Source organism: Mus caroli, chromosome 1, assembly GCF_900094665.2.
Source record: "Mus caroli chromosome 1, CAROLI_EIJ_v1.1, whole genome shotgun sequence".
Lineage (NCBI taxonomy): Eukaryota > Metazoa > Chordata > Mammalia > Rodentia > Muridae > Mus > Mus caroli.
In genome coordinates this window covers 58,862,167-58,888,093 of record NC_034570.1, presented here as the reverse complement: position 1 = coordinate 58,888,093, position 25,927 = coordinate 58,862,167, and the positions used below count along the sequence as shown (strand labels likewise).

The window sequence follows — 25,927 nt, the reverse complement described above, 5'->3', positions numbered from 1 at the left end:
GGGCCTTTCCCCCTTGATCACTAATTGAGAAAATGCCTTACAGTTGGATCTCATGGAGGCATTTCCTCAACTGAAGGTCCTTGCTCTGTGATAACTCCAGCTGTGTCAAGTTGACACAAAAATAGCCAGTACAGTAGGGTTTCATTTTTATCCTGGCTCTTGCTCATTCTGCTGGACTGGCTAGCCAGCAAGCTCGGGGGACCAACCCTTTTATCTCAGTTTCCCCAGAGCTGGGGTTACAGACACCTGCTGCCATACCTGGCTATTTGCATTCGTATAAAGGATTGAAGTCAGGTCTTCATGCTTCTTGTACACACTTTACCAACTGAGCCATTGCCCTGTCCCTTGTTAGGCTGAAGTCTATGCATCAGCACTGAGGAAAATCAGGACAGGTAATGAATTGCTGTGCTCTTCCTTGGGACAGACTGTTTGTCCTTCTCTCTGCATTCCTTAGTTGCCTGTGGGCTTGGGCTTTCTCTGTCCACTTTAGTGTGTCTGTTGTTCTTGTTCAGCTCATGTTTAGGCAGTCATGTTGGCAAGACTTTACAGGTGTAGCTTCTGACATTAGTAGCCTTGAAAAAAATACAAGTATATATATAGACTGAACAGGTTGTGTTTGTGTATTTAGAAATATTTATGTATACACATATGAATGTAACAATAATTAATGAAAAAGAGGCCATAAATTTGAAAGAGAGCAAGGAATGGTATAAGGGAAGGTTTCGAAGGATGAAAGGAAAAGAGGAAGGGATATAATTATAGTATAGTCTCCAAAAATAAAAGAAATAATTTAAATAAAATCAGAACAGAATAGCTATATTTTTCCTCCTAAAATGGAGGTGGCTTCTGTTCCCCTTTCCTTATCTTTAGCTGTGTCAAGTTGAATAAAACTTATTAATATTTGTGGTAAGAGGGTTAATTTTGTACCAAGTCCCCTGCTGAGTGTTCATCCATTATCTTATTTCATATTTATAGTAGTTTAATATAATGGGTAATGTTGATCTGATTCTACAAGTTGAAATGGAGACTTAGACAGGTGACCTGACCCACAGCCATCTAGGTAAGACTGGGATCCAGCTAGGTATAATCCCAGAGAGGACATGTGACTACTCCACTCCGCTACCTCCTATCTCTAAACATGTCTAGGATTCATTCGCTCCACCACAGATACAGCTGTTTGATCTAGATTGAAGTTTTAGAGATTAGACTTCTACTCTCAACTTGGCCACTTTGTAACGTGATCCTTGCCAAGTCAGTTTGCTTCCTGGAACCTCTTTGCTGTCTTAAATCAGAATGTTTTCAAAGGCCAATGAGTGATGGCGTACCTTGTCAGTGTAAGACCATTAACGTTTTTTCTCTCCCATCAGTTACTGAGCACTTGGCTAATGCCAGGCATCATGTACAGCAATACTTAGCAAAAGTCCCAGAGAGGGGCAGTCCCCAGGGTTTTTTTTTTTTCTTTTTGCTCTTATCCTCAGTGTATTAATGATGTCTCTTTTCTCTGCTCTATGGTATCACATGGCTCCAGCAGCTCCAGGGCTTGCCTTCTGTGTCAACAGTAGGACTCAGAATCGAGAGACAGCAGTTCTTTTTGGTCTCTTTCTCAGAGGCTCCTAATGGCACCTCCGGCACCTCATGGTGGCATGCCCAATCTCAAGGCAATTTCTAGTCAAGGACAATAGAGTACTGTAAGTGTTAAACAAATTATGATTCTTTCCGTGTGCTAGACAAGAGGCCATGTCCCTGAGCATATACCTGATCAAAACGTGGCTTCTCCTGGAGAAGCATTGCACAGGTTTTGCCCTAGCTGGAGTTGAGAGAATAGAATTTTTAGGATTCCTTCTGGCTCTTACATTTTCTATGATTTGCTAAGTTATGCAAAGATGTGGTAATGGAATGCTGGTTGTCTTAGAGTCTAAGTAAGGGAGATCCTCTTAAGTTTATTTTCTTTAGATCATAGAAGCAGAGCAGAAAGCTCACTGTGGCACTTAATGACATAAAAATTTATATTTGGATTGTTTGCTAGGTTAAAAAGTTAGGTTTGTGATCTCCTAGTCAAGTTTACATCAGAGAAGAGAAATTGACCAGGACTTGATTGCCTGTGGCTACTACTACTTACCACAAAAATAACACATCCGGCTCATATTTTTCTTAGAGCCTATGCAAGTGACCTGCCTTTTCTTCTAGGTTTATGCGGGAGAACAAGTAAGATGCCTTTTATTACTTAGGAAGGTTCTTTAGTGTAACTGTAAAGAGTAGTATTCGATATTCATAACTGTGAAATATTCATTATTTCAAATTCATAATTTGATATGCATGATTATTTGATGCTGGCACCAAGTAATCTTTTCTGACAGAATCAGTTTATTAAGAAAAGTCTGGAGCCGGGCGTGGTGGCGCACGCCTTTAATCCCAGCACTCGGGAGGCAGAGGCAGGAGGATTTCTGAGTTCGAGGCCAGCCTGGTCTACAAAGTGAGTGCCAGGACAGCCAGGGCTACACAGAGCAACCCTGTCTCGAAAAACCAAAAAAAAAAAAAAAAAAAAAGAAAAGTCTGTGGAGACAACAACAGGATATCCAAGAGGAAATGAGGATCCAGTATTGACAGTGTAGCAGAAGCCAGAGGCTCTGAACCAGACCAATGACTCATTGCAATGAACATTTGCAATTAAAGATATGTGGACAAAAGGGTATAGTGTGGGGCACACCGCAGCTTCCACTGCTAGGTTTTGTGTGTGTGTTCTTCTTATTTATTATTTTATTTTACTGGGTGGAGAGGTTGAAGGGGAGGAGGGTGGATATGAAGGGATGGGAAGATGAGTGGGTTTGGGGTGCATGATGTGAAATTCATAAAGAATCAATAAAAAGTTTTTAAAAAAAGGAATTGAAGAAAAAAAACCCAGGAAGAGTGTGTGGGGTAGTGTGTCTGTGTAATGCTGGCAAAAGTGTACTGGCACCATGGAGCATGCGTAGCGTGGCCCTTATGCTTCATGGGAGCGCAGGATGAGGGTAATCTCAGTTTCACTTCTCCCCTGTGCTGATATAAAGAGAACTGGGCTTTAAATTAGTTCAGAGTGACTTCTCTGCCCTCTGCCTTGAACACAATAGAAAACTATAACATGAAACGAATTCGAGAGTTGTCAGTTGTGTTTCGTGAGCTAAAATTGCAAGGAAAAGAGTAATGTTAGTGATCTAGGATGCCAGAGAAGTCCTCAGTGGAGTATTTCACCTCAGATCTGAGGGCCATCCACTAAGCTAAGGTAGTGAGAAACATCACATAGAGCGGATGGGTGGCCAGGGAACTGACCTGCACAGGAGAGCCCATGCTACCGAGGATGTTTAGACCAGGTACACTGACTTAATGTGGCATGTTTCAAATCTCTTTCAAGACACTCAAAAACATCCTGCATGTTGAGATTAGGATCCTTCACAGGAAGTCGGGAAGTTGGCAGGAACTGAGGGTAGGGATAGGACAGCCACCTTTCTAGTACCCATTTGTGCCCATGTAAAGGCCACCAATTAGAAGAGCACTCTTGGCTCTTGTTTGCATGCTCCACCCTGGGAAGGAGGGGTGGCCTATTAGCAAATTTTGGAGAGGAACTAGGTAAGAGTCTCTCTCACAGTAAGTACCAGTTCTGCTTTCAGCCTGCTCCAGACCTGCTCCTGCACGTCATCCGTCTTTCATGTGAGTCTCCGAAGGGGAGGACTGTGGCTGTGGAGGGCTGCTTGTGATACTACCCTACAATCCTGCCGCTGTGTTTGCTACAAACCTAAGTTGCATCCTCCAAACCAGCTGATCATTTTATCCACTTGTGTCTGACGACCTTGCCGGGCTCAGTTGGTTTAAATCTTTGGTGAGGAAGAAGAATGCAGTTTACAGGGTCTCCTCCAGCTTCATTGGCACGCACAATGGATTGATGGGTAAAAAGAACTAGAGGAGCCAGTTGTGCTAAACACTTCTGGAGGCTATGACAGGAGAAACAAAGTTTGAGGCTAGCCTGGACTTATTAGCTAGACCCTATCTTAAGAAAGGAAGGAAGAACAGACGGACTGAGTGGGAGGCCCTGTTAGCCTTTATCATGTGAGGAGATGACTTAAATCAGAGTGACTGTGGCAAGGAAAAGGAAATAAGACATGTGAACAGTAAAGAGGATAGACTTGGGGACAGATGGGTTTCCTTAAAAACCCATAAGGAAAGAAAGGCCCACCATTTGAGTGCCGCTTTGCTTCCTGTCTTCTCTCAATAACCAGCTCCACCCGGTCCAACATTGACACGACCCCCTTTTCAAAATGTGACAGAACTTCTCAGACGGAGATCTTTCTTCTCTGAATCCATTAGCTGAACTTGTTGAAAGGCTTTGAGCACTTTAGACTAGATAGCATGGACTCTCAGACCCATTTTCTCTTCTCTTCTGTCGGCTACCAACACCAGATCCTAGCAAAGCTTCCCACAGATTCCAGCAAAGTTGTTTGTTGATACATTGTACATTGGTAGAGACAGCCCCTGGTATATGGGAGAAAAGACATCAGGATGACTGTCCTTGGAGGAGAGAATTCTTAGCAGAAAATACAGGAAGGTGATGTGGTAGAGGAGAACTGAGAATGGTTCTCTAATTTGAGTGTAAGGTGTAGTCTCACTAAGGTGAAAATGGAGGTAGGGTGGAGAAGGGTATGGGTAGTACATAAAGCATTGGAAAAGAGAGGGGGTTAGATCAAGTATGAGAAAGGGTGAGAGACCTTACAGACATATCAGGACAGACACTACCCCTCAGAACATGGATTATTAATGTGGGATTGTGAAAATAACATGAATTTGAAAGTTCCCATTTTTGTCATCTGGTGGTGGTGGCACAGGCCTTTAATTCCAGTACTTGGGAGGCAGAGGCAGGTAGAACTCTGAGTTCAAGGCTAGCCTGGTCTACAGCCAGGCTAGACATAGACCAACCCTGTCTCAAAAAAAAAAATTCTGATTGTTTAAATAGAGATACATCTATAGTTGAAATGGTATAATGCCTTTAATTTACTTTCAGACATTCTAGGAAAATAATGAAACAAAAATCAAGAGTTAAAGAGGTACAGGTGACAAAACAAATGTAGTAGAAACTTGATGGTGTGTGTGTGTGTTGAATGTATATGTATGTGTGCATGTTTTTGAATATACTTTCCTGTGTATATATGGAGACCAGAGACCAACAGCATCATGTGCCTTCCTCTGCCTCTCCCCACCTTGTTTTTTGAGACAGGCTTCTCACTGAATTTGGAGCTCACAGTTTTGGCTAGATTGGCTAGCCTGCAAGCCCTTGGGATCTTCCTCACACCAGCCCCTAAGTGCAGGGGTTGTAGATTTGCACCCCTGCCTGGCTTTTTGCTTGAGTGCTTGGGATCCAAACTCAGGCCCTCATTTGTATTTACCTACGGAGCCATCTCCCTACACAAGTGCTTTCTGAAGCTGAATGAATATCTTCACTTTCTACATGTTTTTGATGGTGTTTGAAATTTTCCATAATGGAATATTGTTGGTTAAGCTTAGAAGCTTGGACTAAGTAAGTATGACTTTTAGAATGTGTGAATAGGTTTAACCGGACAAGGAATATGGAAAGGGCTAAGAGAGACCCAGAAAGCTGTGGGATAGCCAGGAAGGAGGCAGCCTGGCTCTTGATGAAGATGGATGTCTTGGGATGGAACTGTTTTGGAGAATCGATGAGGAAGTAATGATAAAGAGGAACTCTGGTGGGTGAGGTGTCTGGTGGGTGGGGCGTGCAGAGGTAAGTCAGGTGCAGGCAGGAGAGTTCTCTCTTCCTCTTTAGTTAGCTGCAGTCATGGTTCTGATACCACTGCTCTGGGGAGGACCAGGAGAAGTGGAAAGGGACCTTCATTAAAGAGGAAGTGAGCCAGCTCTGACAGCCAGCAGAGATGCTGGGCAGCAGGGAGTATAAGTGGTGGATGCGCTTGCCTGCTTCTTAGTTTTATGAAGAATTTCTGTGGTTGCTTCATTATGAAAGTGGTGGGTTATGGTGAATTTTTAAAAAAGATGTTTTTGCCAGCACTTGGGAGGCAGAGGCAGGCGAATTTCTGAGTTTGAGGCCTGCCTGGTCTACAAAGTAAGTTCCAGGACAGCCAGGGCTATACAGAGAAACCCTGTCTGGAAAAAACAAAAAACCAAAAAAAAAAAAAAAATGTTTCTGCATTTTCAGGGAAATGGTATAAATCTTATTATTTATCTATCTGAATCTCTTATATTCATTAAGATTGAAATTTTGAGCACTTTAAAATGTATGTATAAATTTAATGAGTTAAAATGCTAAGATCTAGGGAAAACTCCAACTATGGCAAAATAATGAGTTTACATATCTGTGTTTATGTGTTTGTGTATATATATATATATACATATATATATATGTATATGTGTGTATATATGTATATATACATGTTTATATGTATATATGTGTGTGTATATATGCATATACACATCTATATCTTCTCATTTGTCAGTAGCAAAAAATATTTAAAATAAGCTTCAGATCACATAGAAAGTACTAGTTTCTGGAAATCAGAGAGACATGGTCGTTCTCCAGCCCTATAGTTACAGATGATTAATCCTTCAAGCACAAATGTAAGAAAAGAGGACATGAACAGTGCTGGTCTGAGAAAGGAGTAACTCCTGAGAAGCTTGCTGGACTTTCCTGCCTTCCTGCCTTGTTTATTAGTTGTATGGAGACAGGATTTTTCATGGCAGCCTAGGCTGGCCTCAGACACAGCGATACTCCTGCAGCCACTCCGTGCAGGCTCAGGCCGGGAGCAGAACAAAGACACAAGTTCCTGTTGTGTGGGAAACAGTGTCGAGCACACTTTAGCTTTCTACCCTGGAGATATCCTAGGGAAAGTTCTTGTTCCTTCCGTCTGACCTGTCATCTACATCTGAGTGTAGACCTCGGAAAGGGGTGAGCACGGTCTGCTGTGCTGCTGGGCCAGCAGCTGCAGTAAAAGGCTCTCAGGGAGTAAGAAAGGGAGGTGGTAATTTCTGTCTAAAAGCAGGAGAGCTGGGTTCTGCTTCACTCGGGAGCTCATAGCTGAGCTGCTGGGTCACAGCTGGGAGGGCTGAGCAGGGCACAAGCCGAGGTCTGACTGTAAGAAGGCGGCCTGATGGAAATGAGAGGGCAGAGGGGGCAGCAGTGCCACTCAGCCCTGCCTGCCTCCTGCGCTGTCAGTAGAGAGATGTCTGAGAGTAGGCACCCATTATCTCTTTCTACAAAGGGGCTAGCGTGGGCTGTGAGAAATTAACGGCTTTTTAGTTACCACAGAAACAGTAATGAATTAACATTGGGACCAGAGACATAAAGCAGCTGAAACAGACTGTTCACCACCTCTTGTCTCTCCTTTCCTCTGCTGGTTTGGTATTTTAAGATGAGAACTAGCTAGTCCGTTTGTCTGTCCATCCGTCCATCCTTCCTTCTGCTCCTCCCTCCCTCCCTCCCTCCTTCTCTCCCTCCCTCCCTTCCTCCCTCCCTCTCTCCCTCTTTCTTTCCCTCCTTACTTCTTTCCTTTTCCCCTTTGCAAGTGTGATCTATCTTCAGGGAATGACTCAGGTTGTGGCTGTTTGTAGAAGGTGTCAGCAGAGAGATTAAGAAGTAGTTTAGACGCCGGGTGTGGTGTCGCAAGCCTTTAATCCCAGCACTCAGAGGCAGAGGCAGGTGGATTTCTGGCCTGGTCTACAAAGTGAGTTCCAGGACAGCCAGGGCTATACAGAGAAACCCTGTCTCGAAAAACAAACAAACAAACAAACAAAAAAAGAAGTAGCTCAGACATAAAAATTTTTACCAGGTCACCTTTTTTTTAAAACCATTCTCTCCCATGGATATTCTTTCCTGGCAGACCAAGGTCTCAGGAGACCAGGTATGCCAGCCTGTACTTACAGTCTCTGCATCCAGGAAGCTGGGGCAGAAAGATCTTAATTTGAGGCTTGCCTTGGCTACCAAAAGAGAGCCTGTCTCAAGAAGTAAATTCCCAGGAAGTCTCTGTACTGATAGTCCCTTTTATTAAAGTTCTGCATGGCATTCCGTGAGGGTTACCACAGATTAAAGATGCTGTGACTGGATAACTTTGCAAGTGAGGAAAGGGAGAAAAGAGGTGGGACGGGAATTACGCCCCTCGTGGGCTAGGTGTTGTGCCAGAAGCTCTATTTCTAATTTAACAAGTACTCTTTTTTATTTTTCATTTTTTATTTATTTAAGACAAATACTTGCTTTGTAGTATAGGCTAGAATGGTTCTCAGTGTGTAGCAGGCTGTCCTTGGACTCATGAGCTCTGTGATCCTCCTGCCTCGGTTTTTCCAGTGCTGACATTACGAGTATATACCTATACCTACCTAACAATATTGTATTTACTAAGGACCTGTTTCTGTAGTGATAAGGTGTTGTCCTGTGTGCTATACTGTAGAAAGGAAAAGAGATCTTCTCCATTAGTGAAGACAGACTTGAAAAAACAAACTTTAAAATACCGTTTGCTTGGACATTAAATAGCTTAGATAACCTAGTCTGATAAAAGCTTGTGGTAGAGGAATATTATTGTAGGGCTGCCTGATGCTGACCAGGGCCGTGTGCCTACCGATAAGATGAGGGAAGGCGAGAGAAGTCGGGAGGAAAGTTAATTGTGTAGTCGCTTGCTGAAGCAGTGGACAGAACCTCACAAGCCAAGGGCACAGCATAAGCACAGTAGACTCGAGAGAAAACTGCCGCCTGAGGAGAGACCTCGAAGGCGATGTAGCTGAGCCAAGGGTAGAGATGGTGCTGGACAGAAGGGCCTGCTGCTGTCTTTAGGGCTGATGAACTTGCCTGAGGAATAGGAGTTTCTAAGCAGCACAGTTCACACTCTTTCTGTTCTCCTCTTCTGGCTTCCCCAGCCTAGGAAAAGATAGGAGTCTAAGCAGGGAAGTAGCTTGTGTGCAGGAATGCGCTCTTGTGTCCTGGAGCTCTATGGAATTTACCTACAAAAGGAGGACCTGGCAATGTGACTGATGCACAGGACACACGTGCTTTGTTCACAGCTTTCTCAGCATGTCTGTGTGGCACCCAGGCCCCTGTGTCACAGTGGCATTGTGTGCTCCCTATGTACTCTTGTGCTTGTTCATTACCTCGGGGTAAAACATTTCCTAGATACGTCTTGCCAGTTAGGTGCCACGTAGAATGTCACTATTTTGTTTTATCTGAACCAGAAAGATGTCACGCCCCCACCCCAATGTGATTGGTTTTATGTGCCTGTTTTCTCATAATTAATTATTACTTTGACTTTTCTTTTTTTCTTTCCAGAGCACAAGCAGACATTCCCAAACATACTGAAGAAGGGTTATCTGGAGATCAGGAAGAACCATGACAGTTACTGGCAAAGCTGTTATGCAGAACTCTCACCCTACAACTTAAACTTCTACAGCCTTGATAGCAGCGGCAATCAAAACCTGTATGCCACATACCAGCTTTCCCACTTCCAGAGCATCTCTGTTTTAGGCAATCTTGAAGCTAGGATGGTAGATACTGTTCTCTATGACAATTCTCAACTGCAGCTAAAGGCAGAGTCTCCATGGGAGGCATTGGACTGGGGGCAGAAGCTCTGGGAAGTCGTGCATGCTGCTGTACCCAATTACATGGGACGGCAGGGTGAGATGGCAAACTCTCCAGGACTCATCCATCATGGTGACTGTGCACAGAACCACTGTTTACAGAAGAAATCCAGTGGGCTGCTGGCCTCCCCTGTCTTGGATAGCCCCAAACAGTACCAAAATATCCTCAAATCAGGGACACTCTACAGACTGACTGTCCAAAACAACTGGAAGGCCTTTACATTTGTGCTGAGCAAGGCCTATCTTATGGCTTTCCACCCTGGCAAGCTAGACGAAGATCCCCTGTTGAGCTACAATGTGGATGTGTGTCTGGCTGTGCAGATAGACAACCTGGATGGTTGTGACTCTTGCTTTCAAGTCATTTTTCCTCAGGATGTCCTCCGCCTCCGGGCTGAGACCCGACAGAGGGCTCAGGAATGGATGGAGGCTCTGAAGACAGCAGCCAACGCTGCAAGGAGTTCTGAGCAAAACCTGCAAGTCACACTGCGGAACAAACCCAAGGATCAGCTAAGTGGCCGCGAGCTGCGGAAGAACAAACGCCAGTCTGTGACCACCAGCTTCCTGAGCATCCTGACTACGCTGTCTTTGGAGCGAGGACTCACTGCTCAGAGTTTCAAATGTGCAGGTATGGAGTGCCCGCCCGTCTAGCCTGATGCTCATGCTGGAGCTTCCCCAAGCCCTATGTGGCATTTCACCTTTAACCCTTCTCATTCAACAATGTAGATGTTCGTGTTACAATTGTCTGTATATCAAAAGCATCTCTCCTCTAAGAAGTGTACTGCATTAAAAATACGCTGGGTTCCAGGTCAGCTAGGGCTGTGAAGTGAGATAAAATAAATAAATAAAATAAAATCTAAGTAGTGCACAGGGGGCTAAGTTAAGTTGGAAGCTAGTGTGGGCTACATATCAAGTATCAGGTCTGTCAGGGCTACTGTGTTACAGTGTGAGGCCTTTTTTCAAAAATAAACCAAACCAAACAAAATCTATCCATCCTAATGCCCTTTGGTAATGTAAATAGAAGCAGCTATGCTTACCTCAGTGAATCACAATGACTTGGCCAAAGCCTGGCCAAGATGGGATTTAGGCTTCCTGAGTCAGCAGGATTCTATCTCCTCTGCCTTCTTGAATAATGATCACTGTAACTGTGCATGTCACAGATTGTTTCATGACAGAACTTTGCATCCCAGCTAACTACTGACATTCCTTAGGCAAGGCGAATGTTGTTCCTAGCTAGCAGCTGAAATTGATCATGTCCTTGTCAAATCTTGTTACAGTAGAATCTATAAAGTTAGTATTGAGGACAGTGGGGATGGCCAAAAGAGGGTGAAGAGCAGATGACTGCTGAGATAGGAGGGGAAGCCCAGTGTCCCTGGAACACTGTAAGATTGACAGAGTGGGCCTCACTCAGAGGTCTTCAACAGTGTTATTCCTCTTTATCCCCATTCTCCTCGCCTCTCACAAACACTGAAATAGGAAGAGAAAGGCGAGAAAAGGTCTCCCCCTAAACCAGATTTGTTCACCTACTAAGCTAAATTAAAGTTACCTCCCTTGCAATTGTCTTGATAACTTACCACAAAGACAGACTTAATTGGAAGCCTGATGGAGAAATTTTAAATTCAAGCATTGTAGACTTAATAAGTATGCATTTAAAAGTGAACAAGAATAAAGATCTTACCACCAGCCAAGAGTTTATGCTCTGTTCTTGCCCTGCATTGAAAAAAGCAAATGGTGATGGTCAGAATGAAAACCTACACCTTAAATTCACTAGTCACGATGGCCGCCTTTCTACTGGAAAACAATGGACTTTAAGGAGGGTCTTAGTGACTGTGCATAGGAACTTTGCAGTGAGGATGGCAAAGGGAGAAACTCTGAGCCAGAAATACCAGCACAAGCAGATGTGGCAGTACCCACCTGTAGTTCTAACACTGGGAAGGCTTCGAGGCAGGAGGATTGCCAGTTTGAGGCCAGTCTAGGATTGATCATGAAAACCTGTCTCAGAAAACAAATAAAAATCCGTTGAGAGCCAGCATAGAAGCCACAGGAGGTAATGTGTGTGTGTGTCTGTATATATGACAGAGCAGACCTGTGCTGAACCAGTTAACTACTTTTGGAAGTGTTTTTGATAAGAAAATACTACCTTTAGTAGTTTTGGTTTGTTTAATTTGTCATTTATTTATTTTACTTATTTTAGAAATTGTTAGCATTTCAGTGTCTTTTTGGTGCATATATTATTATATTTTGGAATTCAGGCATTCAGTAATACCATACTAATTGCTTACAGGATAGGGGTCCTGAATTCATAATATACTTGTGTGACATTAGATTGCTGATAGAGTCCATAAATTCCTTGTTATTGGAAAATAGGAGACTAGCCCAGCCTTGTTCTCAAGTCGGTCACTGGAGTCTCTGCCTTAAGAGACTGTATAGTAAGAGAATGAAGAAAGCCCTGCATGGGCTGTGAAGGCTGCCATTCAGTTAACACTTCTCACCTGTCTCTCAGTTTGCTTCCTGAAGGAGCATGCATTGCCCATATGTTGCATTGCATTGAGTAAAGGGAGTGTTGGAGAGCAAGCCCAGTGCATCTAAAGCTTGGAGAGAGAAAAACAGGGAAAGGCAAAGCGAGGAGCCGAGGCCCGGAGAAGGAAGTGAAGGAGAAGAGGGAAAGTATTACATAATGGGTGAGAGCAGACCTTTCTGGCAGTGTCTGTCACCCAGTTCCCTGTGACACGATGCCTCCCTTGGCTGTCTAAATTTGGAGCTTGATAAATCTGGACTGTTGGGGGTAGCTGAGTACGGAGAGCAGGGAGCTCAGCACAGGGTTACAAGTGGAATTGGGTTGCTCCCTCGCGCAGCTGGTGCTTCATGCTTCGGCTTGGCACTCCGGTGGGTGCAGGTGCGTTTCTAGTTCAGAGAGACCGCTAACTTGTAAGTGTGTAATGTACAATGTAGTGCATTCCAGAGTAAAACCAGTTCACTCGCTTTACAGCATATGTGGTTTGCAGGCCTTTTCATTCCTAGTGCTAAACCAGGAAGGAAGATTGTTTTTCTGCCTCAGGTTGGGAATTATTCTGTGTGTCCTGTAGGGGGCAGAGTCTCAAAAGAAAAAGAAAAGAAAAAGCTTTGTTATACAAACCTGAATGTTTTTTAAATTAGTGGGAGGCTGTTAGAGGTTGCTATAGCAGATGGCCCTTTTAAGGATCCATGTTTCTCTCAGCATTGGTAATTTAAATCACTTGCTTTGCTTTTTGTAACTGTGTCCTGATGACACAGACCGGGTGGAAAAGCAGCTAGAGACTAGCATGTTTGCCTTCCAGGCTGTCAATCAGTTCAGCACATTGGACTTCATGCACTCTTTGAGAAGCAAATTCACAGACTTTCATGGCTTTAGTGTATCTCTTTAGACTGTTAAGTTTTTAATGTCTACTTAGTCCCTCCCCCAATAAATATTTGGATGAATAAGTGTTAACTGGAAGGTTGCACTGAGTAGGCTCTTAATTCTGTTGTCATTTGGTTGCTATTTAGAGGAGCTACAAATATTGGCTTTTACATATATAAAATATGGACAGTTGGTCCTGTTTCACTAAATTCTTTCTCTAAGTGAAGACTTCTTAGGTCTCTTAAGTTTTAAACAGTTCCTACAGAGAAAATGGAGCATGACCATACCAGGATGCCTGAGGTTATGGTTTTGAAGCTATATGGGGAACCATAACTCCATATTTCTTGGCTCATGCTTAGACTTAGGATAGTTGTGTGTGCTAGCTGCATAGCTTCCTCTCCAGCTCCGTGGCTGCTTAGCAAGCCCTTGCTACAGAAGCCTAACCATGGTCAAGCCTGTCTCCTGAGGACCCCTGAGCTTTCCAGTCCCACCTCCTGACGTCTGAGAACCCATTCCTGTGCTTGTTTGCTTATTCTCTGCTTGCCAAGTGCATGGCTGTGCCTGAGGTCAGAGCGTTAGAAATGTGGACGTAGCCCCTTCCCTCATTAGACTGTAGGCAGCTAGGAATGTTAGATATTAAATAATAACATTGGTAACTGCCAAATAGCCACGACCAGATTCACAGATGTGACAGCCACATTCCAGATCCCCGAGCCGTCAGAGGTAGGTAGAGCCAGGTAGGACCGTAGAAGATCATTTCTGGACTATAAAAAAGGCACTCAATGCAGATGAACTTCATGTTTGACCATGACGTCACAGAAAGTTCTTGAGCAGAGCAATGCATGCTGGGTGAGGTGCTGCAGAAGTGTTATTTGGGGATGCTTCAATATGGCCTCTGTCAAAAGCTTCTACAATAGAAAATGAGGTGTGCTTCTTTAGTGAAACATGGGCTGGAATTCAGAATTGTATTTGACAATAAGGAACCTGTGATTTTAAAATATTAATTCTTAAAAGGTGATTGTTCAGTTTATTAAAATATTTATGTAGTACATGGCCATAAGTGTTTCTAAATTTGGTTATTCATAGCTGCTGTATACATTAGATTAAAACATGCTTGTTTTCTTTAGGAATTTGACATGTGTACCTACTCAGCAGATACATCATTTTCTTGGTGTTGGGGCACACAGTTAAGTTCCCAGCAATTAAGAAACCTAGCAATTGAGTGCAATAGTTTCAAGAGCCTGTGACTAAATGGTGTGACAGGGATGCAGTGCTCACATTCAAAACTGTTCCTCGTGACACTGTTCTGTAGTCTGCGTGTGATTTGGATGGCCCACTTAGGGCAGTGCTCATGAGTGAAACTGAAGTTGAGTGTGGGAAGGGACGAAGAGTGGGCCTAGGGCTGCCTCCTGGGCTTCCCTCTGCCGGTTTTATGGTCTGTTCCCTGGCTGCTGTTTAACCTCTGAGGACTGTTGTTGGTGACTGTGCATCTCTGGCACCAAGAGCTGTTACTTTCCTTTTTCTCCCCCTCCAGCCCTTGGGAGGGGGTAAACTCAAAGGGGGGAAAAGTTTTGCTGTGAATTCTTCAGCCATTTAGTGCAAATTCCTGTAATTACCGGCATTGTGTCTCCTCTGAATGGCACATAATACAGCAGAAGCCATTCCTAATTGAGACCTTACAGGAGGTACAAATCCCCTCTTTGTTCAGCCTGACAAATTAGTGCCAGAAAGTGGCAGGGTCCGAATGGGAATCAAAGGCAAGAAGCACAAAGATGGGACTTAAGGCTACAGTAATAACCCTCTCTTGTCCTGAAGGAAAAAAGTAATGACCAATGAAAATGAAGGCTTTTTCCCCCTTCTCTGTGTGTGTGTGTGTGTGTGTGTTGTTGTTGTTGTTGTTATAAATTCCCTTGACAGGACAGGACCTCGGGGCTGCTCTATTTATTTAGTAAAAGTGATTAAATAGTAATACAACAGGGTAGCCCATTGTTCCCCTGGGCACCCCCATCTCACAGACCCCTGTTGCCCTGGCTAATTGATTGACAATGAACCTCTGAAAAAGAAGTTTGTTGTTAGGACCTGGGATGTGGAGCATCCCTGCACCCTGCTGTGTGCATGCTCAGTTCATTTTTGTGTGAACTGTACTCCAATTTTCCTTTGCCTCACCTTACTGCTTCTTTCTCCCTTTGCTCTCTTTCTGTCTTGGTTACTTCTCTGCTCCCCTTTCCTCCCAGACACAGACAAGCAGGTAACGAAGAGTTAGAATTTTTTTAGTACAGGCTTTGGAGAGATCTATCTTTGGGGCCAGCTCCCATCCCTTCTGGGGGTAAGACAGAAAACAGTAGATAGAACAAGGGAGAAAAGGGATTGCACGTGCTTTCTGGCAGTTTTTAACGTGTGGGAATGGTTGTCTGGAAGTAGTGTTTGCTCTACGATTTTTCCCCCCTCAAATTCTTTGCTCAATTGCTTGAAGGGAAAAAATGTCCTTATACCAATAGCATTTACATGTTGGGGGAGGGGAATTTGGAGGCAGAAACAAACCCCTTTTTCAGTGGCTCTCAGTTCCTGAAAAACCAGACTTGATTACTTGAAGATCAGATCTGGCTGTTTGTTGGTGTAACTCGGGACCTGAAGGATGCTGGAAGCTGTGGGAAGACGACCAAAGGCCTCCAGGCAGATAATTAATGCACCCCCACCTTATATATGCTCAACCAGCTAAGCTGAAGATAAACCCCTAATTTAACTCTGTTACAGCTGCAAAAACAAATCATTTTAAGCCCCCAGGAAAGCAAAATATGTTAAACAAACAGTATCGACCTCACTAATACCACATGGCATTTCGTGTGATAAATGAGGGCATATTTCTGGCAAGTGCCTGTTTTATGACATCGTTTAGACATAAAGGATACCTTCACCCTAGCAATACAAGCATCCCCGATAGAAAGTATAGAGAGGTTAATTATTCATTTGGTAGCTACCAGTTTGGAAGTAAGCAACAGTTCTTTCTGCCTTGGGCCTCATTTACTTACTGGCCTTGAAGTAAATCCCGTAGAGTGGTAGTTGCTGAGAAAAAGAAATTGAATCTGATTGTGTGTGTGTGGATCTCTTGGTTCCCAGGTGCAAAGAGGAGCAGTTACGCATTTTACTCTTAGGGGGGGAAAAGTATAAATATGTTAGGGAAGATTTGATTTTACCCTGTGCAAAAAATTAGGGGGTAATTTGGTGTACCATAGTGGCAGGTCTTCTAAGGAGATGAACTTGGAAACCGAAAGGAAGAGGTTTTTGTTTGTGTTTGCTATCCTTTTATTTACTGCTGCTTCAGATTTGTCTCCCTTTTGGTAGGAATGGTAATAAAGATTTATTTGATTAGTGTATGGGAAGGTAGAGAATTAGAGGAAGAAAAATGCAAATATATATTCTAAGCCATAGAATCAGCTTGAATAAGTAAAAAGCACTTAATCTGATGTTTCGTTGTCATGTCATCCACATTATCTTGTTACTGTTTTGTGTTGTGATTTCTTCTACAAAGGAGAGCTCACTAGGGTTTTGTGTATGTGCATATGCATGTCGTGTATGCACTAAATGGCTAAATTTTATTTCTCTAACCTTGAATGTGAACATAAATGTTGCTTGTAGTAAAAAAAATCTTCAAGTAGAATTTTAATTTTAATGTTCATGTCAACAAATATTTAGAAGGGAGAGACCATATTTATTTATTTATTAAATTTATTAAAAATTTATTAAAAACTTTACATGTATTACTCACATTCTCCCAGGATCCATGGGATATGTAAATGTGTAGGCTGTGCCCTCCCTCCAAAGTTGTGCAGAAAGCCCCTTCCCTCAAATGCTAGGTAAAGGTATTGGAGGGAACGCTCGAGAGTGCGTGGGAGGCCACAGACTCCCCATTGTGATTTGAAAGCTGAAGAGTTAAAATGGCCTTCCATTTTAACTCCCATTTTAGACTTTGTTTTTAATCTCCTCGGGGAGAGTCTCCTTGGCTTTTATTACACCTACAATAGTTGATACTGTATGCCCATTATGCAGTAGAGACCATCTGAGGCACAAGAGAAGAGAAGAGGTATGGCCTGGCCTGCCCAGGATTTACTTGGTTGTTGATTGAGGACACACAGAGGGAAATGAGGCTATTAGATATGAGGTCAGGTCTGCTGTGCAGTGCTTGGTGTTTAGGAAGACATCTGGCATCTAGCCTAATTCCCAACACTGTGAAACAGGGTTATCAGAGGCCACAGTTATGTTATTGTGTGAATGACTAGCAGTGTTTTACCCAAGCACTGCTGACTGGTAGGTGCATGTCAGTCTACAAGGTTGTCCAGGAAGATTTCAGAGTTTATTAAGGATAAACACTCAAGTCCTGCCTGGGTTTCCATTCTTTTACTGCGAGTTCGATCCCCCTGGATAAATCACTTCATTTCAACATAATCACATCCACCTTATTACTTTGAGTACAGATAAAATTTGAATTTAAGGGCTAAGGACAGGGCCTGGCACCTAGTAAGGCTAGCTTTTATTAATATTTGCCTACATATGACAATTGCCCTGATAGAGATCACATAAATGTACATACTACAGTTACAGCTATTAAAAAACTGAGTTGGAAAATTGCAAAAAAAAAAACTGAGTTGGATCATTAAGATGTAAAATGACAGAACTGAGCAAGTCAAGCTAGAGAAGTGGCTGAAGACAAATGAGATGAGACTTAGAGTGATGGGTACCCAGTCTTGTACTCATATTCAGAAAGTTGACTGCAGAGATGGAAGGCAGAATAAACCTGACCAGCAGTAGTCCATGTAGGCATACAGATGAGGCAACTTGGAAGCCAGCATTGGGTCTGCTTTGGCTCTATCAAAAGCAGTTACAAAACNCCCCCCCCCCCCACCTCCCAATGATTATCTAACTGGTGGGCAGCTCAGCTGGTAAAGCTCATGACCCACAGGTAAAAGGAGAAAACAGACTTCTAACTTCCAAATGTGCTCTGTAGCTCCAATACCCTTCACATGAGTGGATCCGTGCAACATAAAAAAACCTCTTTTTTTTAAAGAGAGAGAGATCCTTACTGTCCTCAGTCCTGGCTGGACCACATCTGGAATTTTCAGTTACAGATGTTGTTCTTCAAGAGTAAACACCCAGCTGAGCGTGGTAGCGCACGCCTTTAATCCCAGCACTTGGGAGGCAGAGGCAGGCAGATTTCTGAGTTCCAGGCCAGACTGGTCTACAGAGTGAGTTCCAGGACAGCCAGGGCTACACAGAGAAACCCTGTCTCGAAAAAACAAAAAACAAAACAACAACAAAAAAAGAGTAAACACCCACATCTGTTGATATAGATGGTGAGGATACTAAAATCAGTGTACACATGTGACTAGAAGAGGGAGAACACATGTTAGTGTTGCATATTTGAAAGCTGCCACTTACAAAATAGGCTCATTTAGTATTGTTCCATTTGACTTATGTAACAGAACTACTACAAGTGGGTTGGACTTCCTGTGGCCAAGGGAGAAAATAAGCAGAGGCCTGTCTAGTGAGATTAGAAAACCTCGAATTTCAGATGTCAAGATACTTAGATTGAAGGCTAGAGAGATGGCTCAGAGGTTAAGAGCACTGGCTGCTTTTCTAGAAGTCCCGAGTTCAATACCTAGCACCCACACAGCAGCTCACAGTGATCTTTAGCTCCAGTTCCAAGGGGTCTGGCACCCTCATAGGGACGCTGTGGACACCAGGCATACAAGTGGTGACATGCACCAACACATCATACACACAAAACAAAATTAAAATACAAACATTGCTTAGAAAGACACTTAGATTGTGTGAGTTTGTCTCTCTGTAGCACAGATGTAGTAATTCAGGCCTTCTGCAAGTGTTTATTGAGCCCCTACTAAGTTCTGAGCACCATGCTTGATATACAGAAAACAAGACAGCCCTATTTTGTGTAAGTGATTATAACACAATTAAACTGAGATCTTTAGTTCTTTCTACCCCTACCCCTCAATGTTCTTGCTCTATAGTTTCTTTTATCTCTCTTCATGTTATTTTTTTAATCTCTCATAATTAGACATAAATGAGATCAATGTTTTCCATTTACCTATCATCCAATAAATCCTTTTTCCTTTGGTAAAGAGAACTTACACAGTAGGAATATCAATTGGGAAAGACGGATGATGGGAATCCTTTTCCTGGCTCTGATGTCTGTCATTGTATAAATTACTCTACTTTCTGTCTTTTTTAGAGTCTAAGTTTCTAGGTCTAGGAAAAAAAACCCTTATGGGTAGCAAGAATATGAACACACACTGAAATAGTAACATGAGCCTATGAAGAACAATGTTATATAATTTGTATTTTAAACTATTTCACATCCTGAAATTCAAGGAGATTTGATCACTTTATGTAAGTAGGCCGTTTGATTTTATAGGATATAAATTTGCCTTTTTGATTTATTCCTAGTATTTTCATCACAGAAGTCACATGTATCTCTTTGATATGTTTCAGAAGAAAAAGATCATTTTGAATTTCAGAAGACAGGGATCTTTTGATAGACCTTCCTGAACTTCATAGGCATCACTGTGCTTTTTTTTAAGCTGTTCATTTCTCTGAGTCTTTGTTGCTATACTTTGGTCTGGAAAGTTCTTGTCGCTTTTTGTAGCTTCCTTTTTGGCTAACATTGTTCTCATCACGTGTTCGTTTCTGCTTAAACTTCTGAAGAAAGTGTTACTAGACGGTTGGACTCCACATTGAGTTAAAAGTTCCTATTTACTGACCTTCCCCTGGGGAAGAAATTGGTGTAGGTGTGGTTTTAGGATAGACTGGGTAGGTTGAGACCCTTCGTAATTCCTACCTAGGATCTTTAAATGTCTGAGCTTCTCATGGACGCTAAGAGTAAGAATTCTTATTCGGGAGGCTTCCTAAGATCTGTCTAAGGCAGAAGCATAATTATATAAAAAGTTGCCTTCTTTTATAGTTTTTGGACTTAGGCTCTCTCTATGTATTTCAGGCTAGCCTGTAACCTGTAATTCTTCTTCCTTGAGCCTCCTAGGTCCCTAAGGGTTACCCCTAAACTTGATATTTAATGTATCTGTAGATAAGGTAATCTAATAGAGCAATACCAATTTATTTCTTGAATTAATTAAAAAAATTATTTAATTTTTGGAGGAAACATAGTTGGTCCTAGAAGTTGAACTTGTGGGGGGTAACTTAAAAGTTAATTTTATAGTAGGAAATAGGACTTTATGCCCACGTGTCTTTCCACAATGATTAATGCTAACACTGAGGATGTTTTAATGAAATCAAATCAATAAAAACCCAAAGAGCACCAAGCTCCTTCTCTTGTTTTGGATGGAAATTAGGGCATGCTAACAAAGCAGTGGACCCTAAGATCAAGGGCGGTGGCTATGGATATAATTCTGTATTGTACCTACTCTGTTGTATCTCGAATGTTCTTTCTCTCAAGTCTTTCTTGGCCATCTCTACTTCTGTTCCTTCCTTTTTCTCCTGTTCCAGGTAAAATTAAATATTATTCTCATAAGCCTTCCTTGTCTTCTCATGTGGACCTCTGTTATGGCTCGTGACTTGTGTCTCACTTTTTAGAGGAAAGACCTTAGTGCTCTAAGATGCCTATCAGAGATCTGTCTACCCCAAGGTCTATCAAAAGATGCCTTAGAATCAGGCTTGTGATGTGATGTGAGAAGGACTGTCTGGACCCATCCTATGACCTATTGAAGTTACAACCCCTGAGGCTTTATTATGATTACATTTCCAAATTAACTACATGTATATTGACATGGAGAAAGTACTAACTAACCTAGCTATAAAATGTTCTGTTGTTGTTCATTTGGTTTTTCAAGACAGGGTTTCTCTGTGTAACAGCCCTGGCTGTCCTGGAACTTGCTCTGTAGACCAGGCTGGCCTCTGCCTTCCATGTGCTGGGATCAAAGGTGTATGGCACCTGGTAATAGAATGCTCTTAATAGGTAAATCAAACCATCCTTTAGTTTTTCCTAGGTTTTATGAACATATTCCTTTAAAGTGTTTCTTCTGTATATGTTAAGCATTTCAACCATGAAGGTATTGATTTCCTGAAAAATCACCAGGTTTTCACATCACCCTTTCACGATGGAAGCATTCATGATATTCCAACAGGGTTCTAGGCTGTGATGAATTTAAAGAAAGTATGGGGATGGTTCTAACTCTTTACCTACATTCTGGCTTCATTTTGTCTGACAAGCATAGTTAGTATTTGAATTTTGAGGCAGCCTTTTTTCTCCCTTAAATGATTTGCCTCCAACTCCAGCATCTGTCACTCAGACTGCCGTCCACACGAGCTCCTAAGTAGCCTTGCATTCTAACTTTCCCGTGTGATATGTCAGTTGCCATGAGTGTGAGCATGTTAAAGTTCAGCTTGGCCCTATTTACAGGCAGTCCTATTTACAACTTTCAGTTGCTTTCCACTTGTAAGTCTTGAATTTCAGCATCCCTATTGCATCTTGGCCTGTCCACTGGGTTTCAGACCCTTTGCCTAAGTTCTAGCACTGGATTCATTATTTTCCTTAACATTTGTACCCGCTCCCAAGTTTTCAAATGGCCAGTTGATTCTCTCTGGAGAGTGCGGCTCCCAGTGCTACCTAAACTCATATTTCAGGTCAGTGTCCTCAAGTCCTCAAGAGCACTTTTTGCAACCCCTCAAACTGCTTAGGACTTTCTAAATCCCCTCACTGTAATGCAAGCTTAGTGCCCTTTGCTCAACTGCTATTCACAATTGAGATTGTAAGATTTTTTGTGTAATTGTTTGCTTAATGTATGTTTCCTGAATGTGGCTGCAGATATTGCCCTGGCAGTTGCTGTATTCTTCATGTTCATCGCCATCTGCCTAACTCTGCATCTGGTGCAGTGTAGATGTGCACTGAACGGTTTTGGTGACCTATCTGGACCTTCCTTCAGCACTCCCACATTGGCTTTGCTGCTCTCCCACCATTTCTAGGGATCTCAGACACGTTCACCACTAAATTGTCTAAGTTGTTTAAAATGTTTAGTAAATGATGCTACTAAAATCTACTCATGTCAAACTTGTGATGATTCTGCATCTTGCAGCTTCTAGGCACTTCTGGGTTTTCAATACGTGACCTCAGAGCTTTGCTGTGCTAATATGAGGGATAAGCATGTAACATTTCCAAATGTGCTTAACCTGCCTTCATGGACTAGGGGTTCTCAAACTTGGGTTGCCCCCTTCTGGGAACTGCATTATCAGAACTTACTTGACACGTGTGTACATATTCTGTTTCAACTCAGTTATTCACTGCGGTTCAAGTATGACACTCAATCCTTCATAAGACTATTCAATTTCACATGCCAGCTACAGTTGTCCAGGACCACTGGGGTACATTCACTCTGACTGGCTCTAAATGGTCAGGGGTTCTCGTACTAATTTCCTAGAGCAACCAACAGAATTCAGAAAAGAGCTACACTTACAATTAATAGTTTTATTATAAAGAATATGAATCAGGAGCAACCAAATGGACAGTCTGTCTGTTCTTCTTGGAGAATCAGAGTGCATCACCATCTCATCACATGATCTGTTCAAAGTGGAACTTCATAGCTATGCTGTACAAAATTGCTGTTTGCACAGCAATTCCATGACATAGGTAAAGTAGGTTGATTCATCAGCCACATGTTTGAACTCAATCGTTAGCCACTCTTTCTAGTGACCAGCTCTCTTCCTAAAGCCATTGAGTGGCTTTATTACTATAAACCCAGGTGTAATTTAATGGGCTCACAAGTAGCAGAGGCATTTGTATCATTTAGGGAAAATTCTGGCTCCCTGCCAGAATCCAGGGATAAAGACCACACATGTTATTGTATAGCAGTACAGGGTAGTATATAACCATTTCCGAAACCAAAATGGCACCTGGCTAGGAGGGGGATACGTGATGTATGTGGTTTCCCCTTAGGAAAACAAGTAGCCCTCAGCATTCACCTGTTCCATTGTTTAAATCAGCCCGCTTTCAACACTGGCTGTAGCTGTCTAGGAGAGGAGATTTTGGATGGTATCTTCTTGGCCACTCCTGGGACCAAATTGCTTCAGAGTCAGGCTAGAACCTATCAGCTTTATTCTGTCCACCTCCTGCAACTCCCCAGAGCACCAGCTGCTTTAATGCAGATACCACTCTCAAGTTTTACCTTAAAATGGTGTGTTTAATTTTTAATATGTACAAAATAATGAGCTAAATTACTTTTCTCTATTACTTTTAACTGAAAAGAAAATCTAATTTGCTGTGTATACACCACAGAAACTAGGGTTCCAAGATTTTAGATGTGGATTCGAAGCTATTTCCCACAAGACTAGAAATCACATACACCAAAGCTTATGTCTTCCCCGTTTAATTCATATGGGGCTGAACCAAAAGCCTTGCTGAAAGTTACTGTCCTTTCAAATCACCAGGCCTGTGCCTCTGACTTAGAGGATCGGACTTATCTTGACAGTCTTGATCTCTTTTTCCTATTTCATCAATAAAGATGTCTTTCTCAAGCCCCAGACTCTTAGAGACCACACAGAATAATAGGCACACCTGATGTGTGGCTGGGAGGCATCCAGACTTAGTGGGTATGTAATAAATTAGGAGCACAGAAGCATGGTCTCCTACTGGTAGCCTGCCACTGACTTACAACCTCAAGCCAGCCTTTCCAGTCTTGTGAGTCAGCACCATCAACACTTTGTCCTGGGGGGGGGGGGAGGTTTNNCNNNTTTNTNTGNANANNGTTNANGTATTATGAAATTCTAGCCAAACCAAAGTCAAATATCTTTTTTTTTTTTTTTTTTTTTTTGGTTTTTCGAGACAGGGTTTCTCTGTGTAGCCCTGGCTGTCCTGGCACTCACTTTGTAGACCAGGCTGGCCTCGAACTCAGAAATCCTCCTGCCTCTGCCTCCCTAGTGCTGGGATTAAAGGCGTGCGCCACCACGCCCGGCTCAAAGTCAAATATCTTTTTTTTTTTTTTAATTTTTAATATTTTTATTACATATTTTCCTCAATTACATTTCCAATGCTATCCCAAAAGTCCCCCATAGCGCCCCCCACTTCCCTACCCACCCATTCCCATTCTTTTGGCCCTGGCATTCCCCTATATTGGGGCATATAAAGTTTGCAAGTCCAATGGGCCTCTCTTTCCATTGATGGCCGACTAGGTCATCTTTCGATACATATGCAGCTAGAGACAAGAGCTCCGGGGTTCTGGTTAGTACATCATGTTGTTCCAACAATAGGGTTGCAGATCCCTTTAGCTCCTTGGGTACTTTCTCTAGCTTCTCCATTGGGAGCCCTGTGATACATCCAATAGCTGACTGTGAACATCCACTCCTGTGTTTGCTAGGCCCCGGCATCGTCTCAAAGTCAAATATCTTAACTCAGCAATACTGTACCACTGTATTTTTGCCCAGAAAATATGGGGAGGTTCTTTGGTGATATCTTAGATAAAGAGAAGTCTGTAGCCTAACAAAGGATGGGCCACCTTTGGGAAGATGCTGTTTTTCATCCATTGCTAGGATGAGGGATTTTAGTTTGAATAAAAGGTGCCAGATAATGCCAAAGGTTTCCTGGCATCTCCTGAAGCTACCAATAATCCTACCATCATGCACATGCCAGTTGCTTTCCTCTTTCCTTCCCTACCTTGAGTAGATGCTTTCTGTCCTAGCCATGAACCTTAAGGAGTTTTACAGGGTTCACAAGCAGTGTGTCTTCCTTTTTCTTTCAGACATCATAAAGAAGAGACCGTAAAGAAGAGATTGTATTGTTTAGAGATTACATTTATTATTCTGTAATGAACCCCTAAGTTAGATTCATTTATGCATCTGGCCACAGCTGGAATCCCTGAGATAATACCCTCTTACTGCAGTAGGCAGAATACCAGCTCTCCGAGGTCAAGTGGAACATGCCAGGATCCTTCTTTTAAACTCACTTGTTAGGGAGATACCTCAGATGGATGACATTTGCCACCAAAGGAAAGTCTAGTGATCTGAGTTGGAACCCCAGAACCCATGGAAAGGTAGAAGGAGAGAGCCAGTTCCCTACAGTTGTCCTCTGACTCCTGCTCCTGCACAGTTGTACACGTGCCCCCTCCCATCACACACTAATATATAAATATTTAAGAACTAATCAGTTGGATACCTCATTTCTCTGTCTGTGAAGAGTTCTGATTAGGAGTTGGGAGAGAATTAGGGATTATTATGCTAAGAAATCCCTTTCAAATGGCAAAGGGGGGACCAGAAAATAGGTATTTTCTACTTATATAGGCAGTTTTTAATTTTCCCTACCCTATTAAATAAAAAGATTAAATAGCCTTGCTTTAATACCAAACATTTAGTTAAAATATTAGCTTTGGAAATGGTCATAGATGTATTTTAAGAGGAACAGGAAAACCTAGAAGTCATAAAACAAAGGAATAAAGGAAAGAAGCAAGGCAAGACAGTCTCCAAAACTGATAAGGCATATGGAACTTGGTGCGGGATGAAAATGAGATCCAAGTATGGATTAATAGGAACCTGATGAAAGTCATCTTTTTCCATTTTGAGACTGTCTCTAGTACTCTTTGGGTCCACTCTCATGACTTTAATTTTATCAAATTGTTGTCATTACTGAAATAGCTCAAGTAGGCATTACTCTGAGAGATGCTGTCAGGGAAGAAGAAGGAAGATTGTGTTTTAAAGATACTGTAAAGTTCAAAGAGATGAGACCTCATGCAGTATGAGAGAAGAGAAGCAGTGTTAAGAACAGGGAGAGACGTGAGGGGAAGTAAGAGGGGCTGCCATGCAACACTACATGTGATTAAGCCACAGACTGAATGGGGCTAATGCAAGTAGAGACCTCTAAATCCAAGCTGGAAGAAAAGATAAGGTCCAGAGACAGGGTAGAAACAGCTTGTTTCTCAGATAAACAGAAAG

The 25,927-nt window shown here is 42.5% G+C and overlaps 1 protein-coding gene across 4 annotated transcripts in view; it reads left to right on the top strand.

The window, feature by feature from the left end:
* The window catches only part of Plekhm3 (pleckstrin homology domain containing M3), a 169,481-nt gene that overhangs the window by 25,009 nt on the left and 118,545 nt on the right, over positions 1-25,927 (top strand). For all 4 annotated transcript variants that reach the window (XM_021171504.1, XM_029477340.1, XM_029477337.1 and 1 more), the window contains exon 3: positions 9,305-10,237. In XM_021171504.1, coding sequence (XP_021027163.1) covers positions 9,305-10,237 — 933 coding nt within the window. The remainder of the gene's footprint in view (positions 1-9,304; positions 10,238-25,927) is intronic.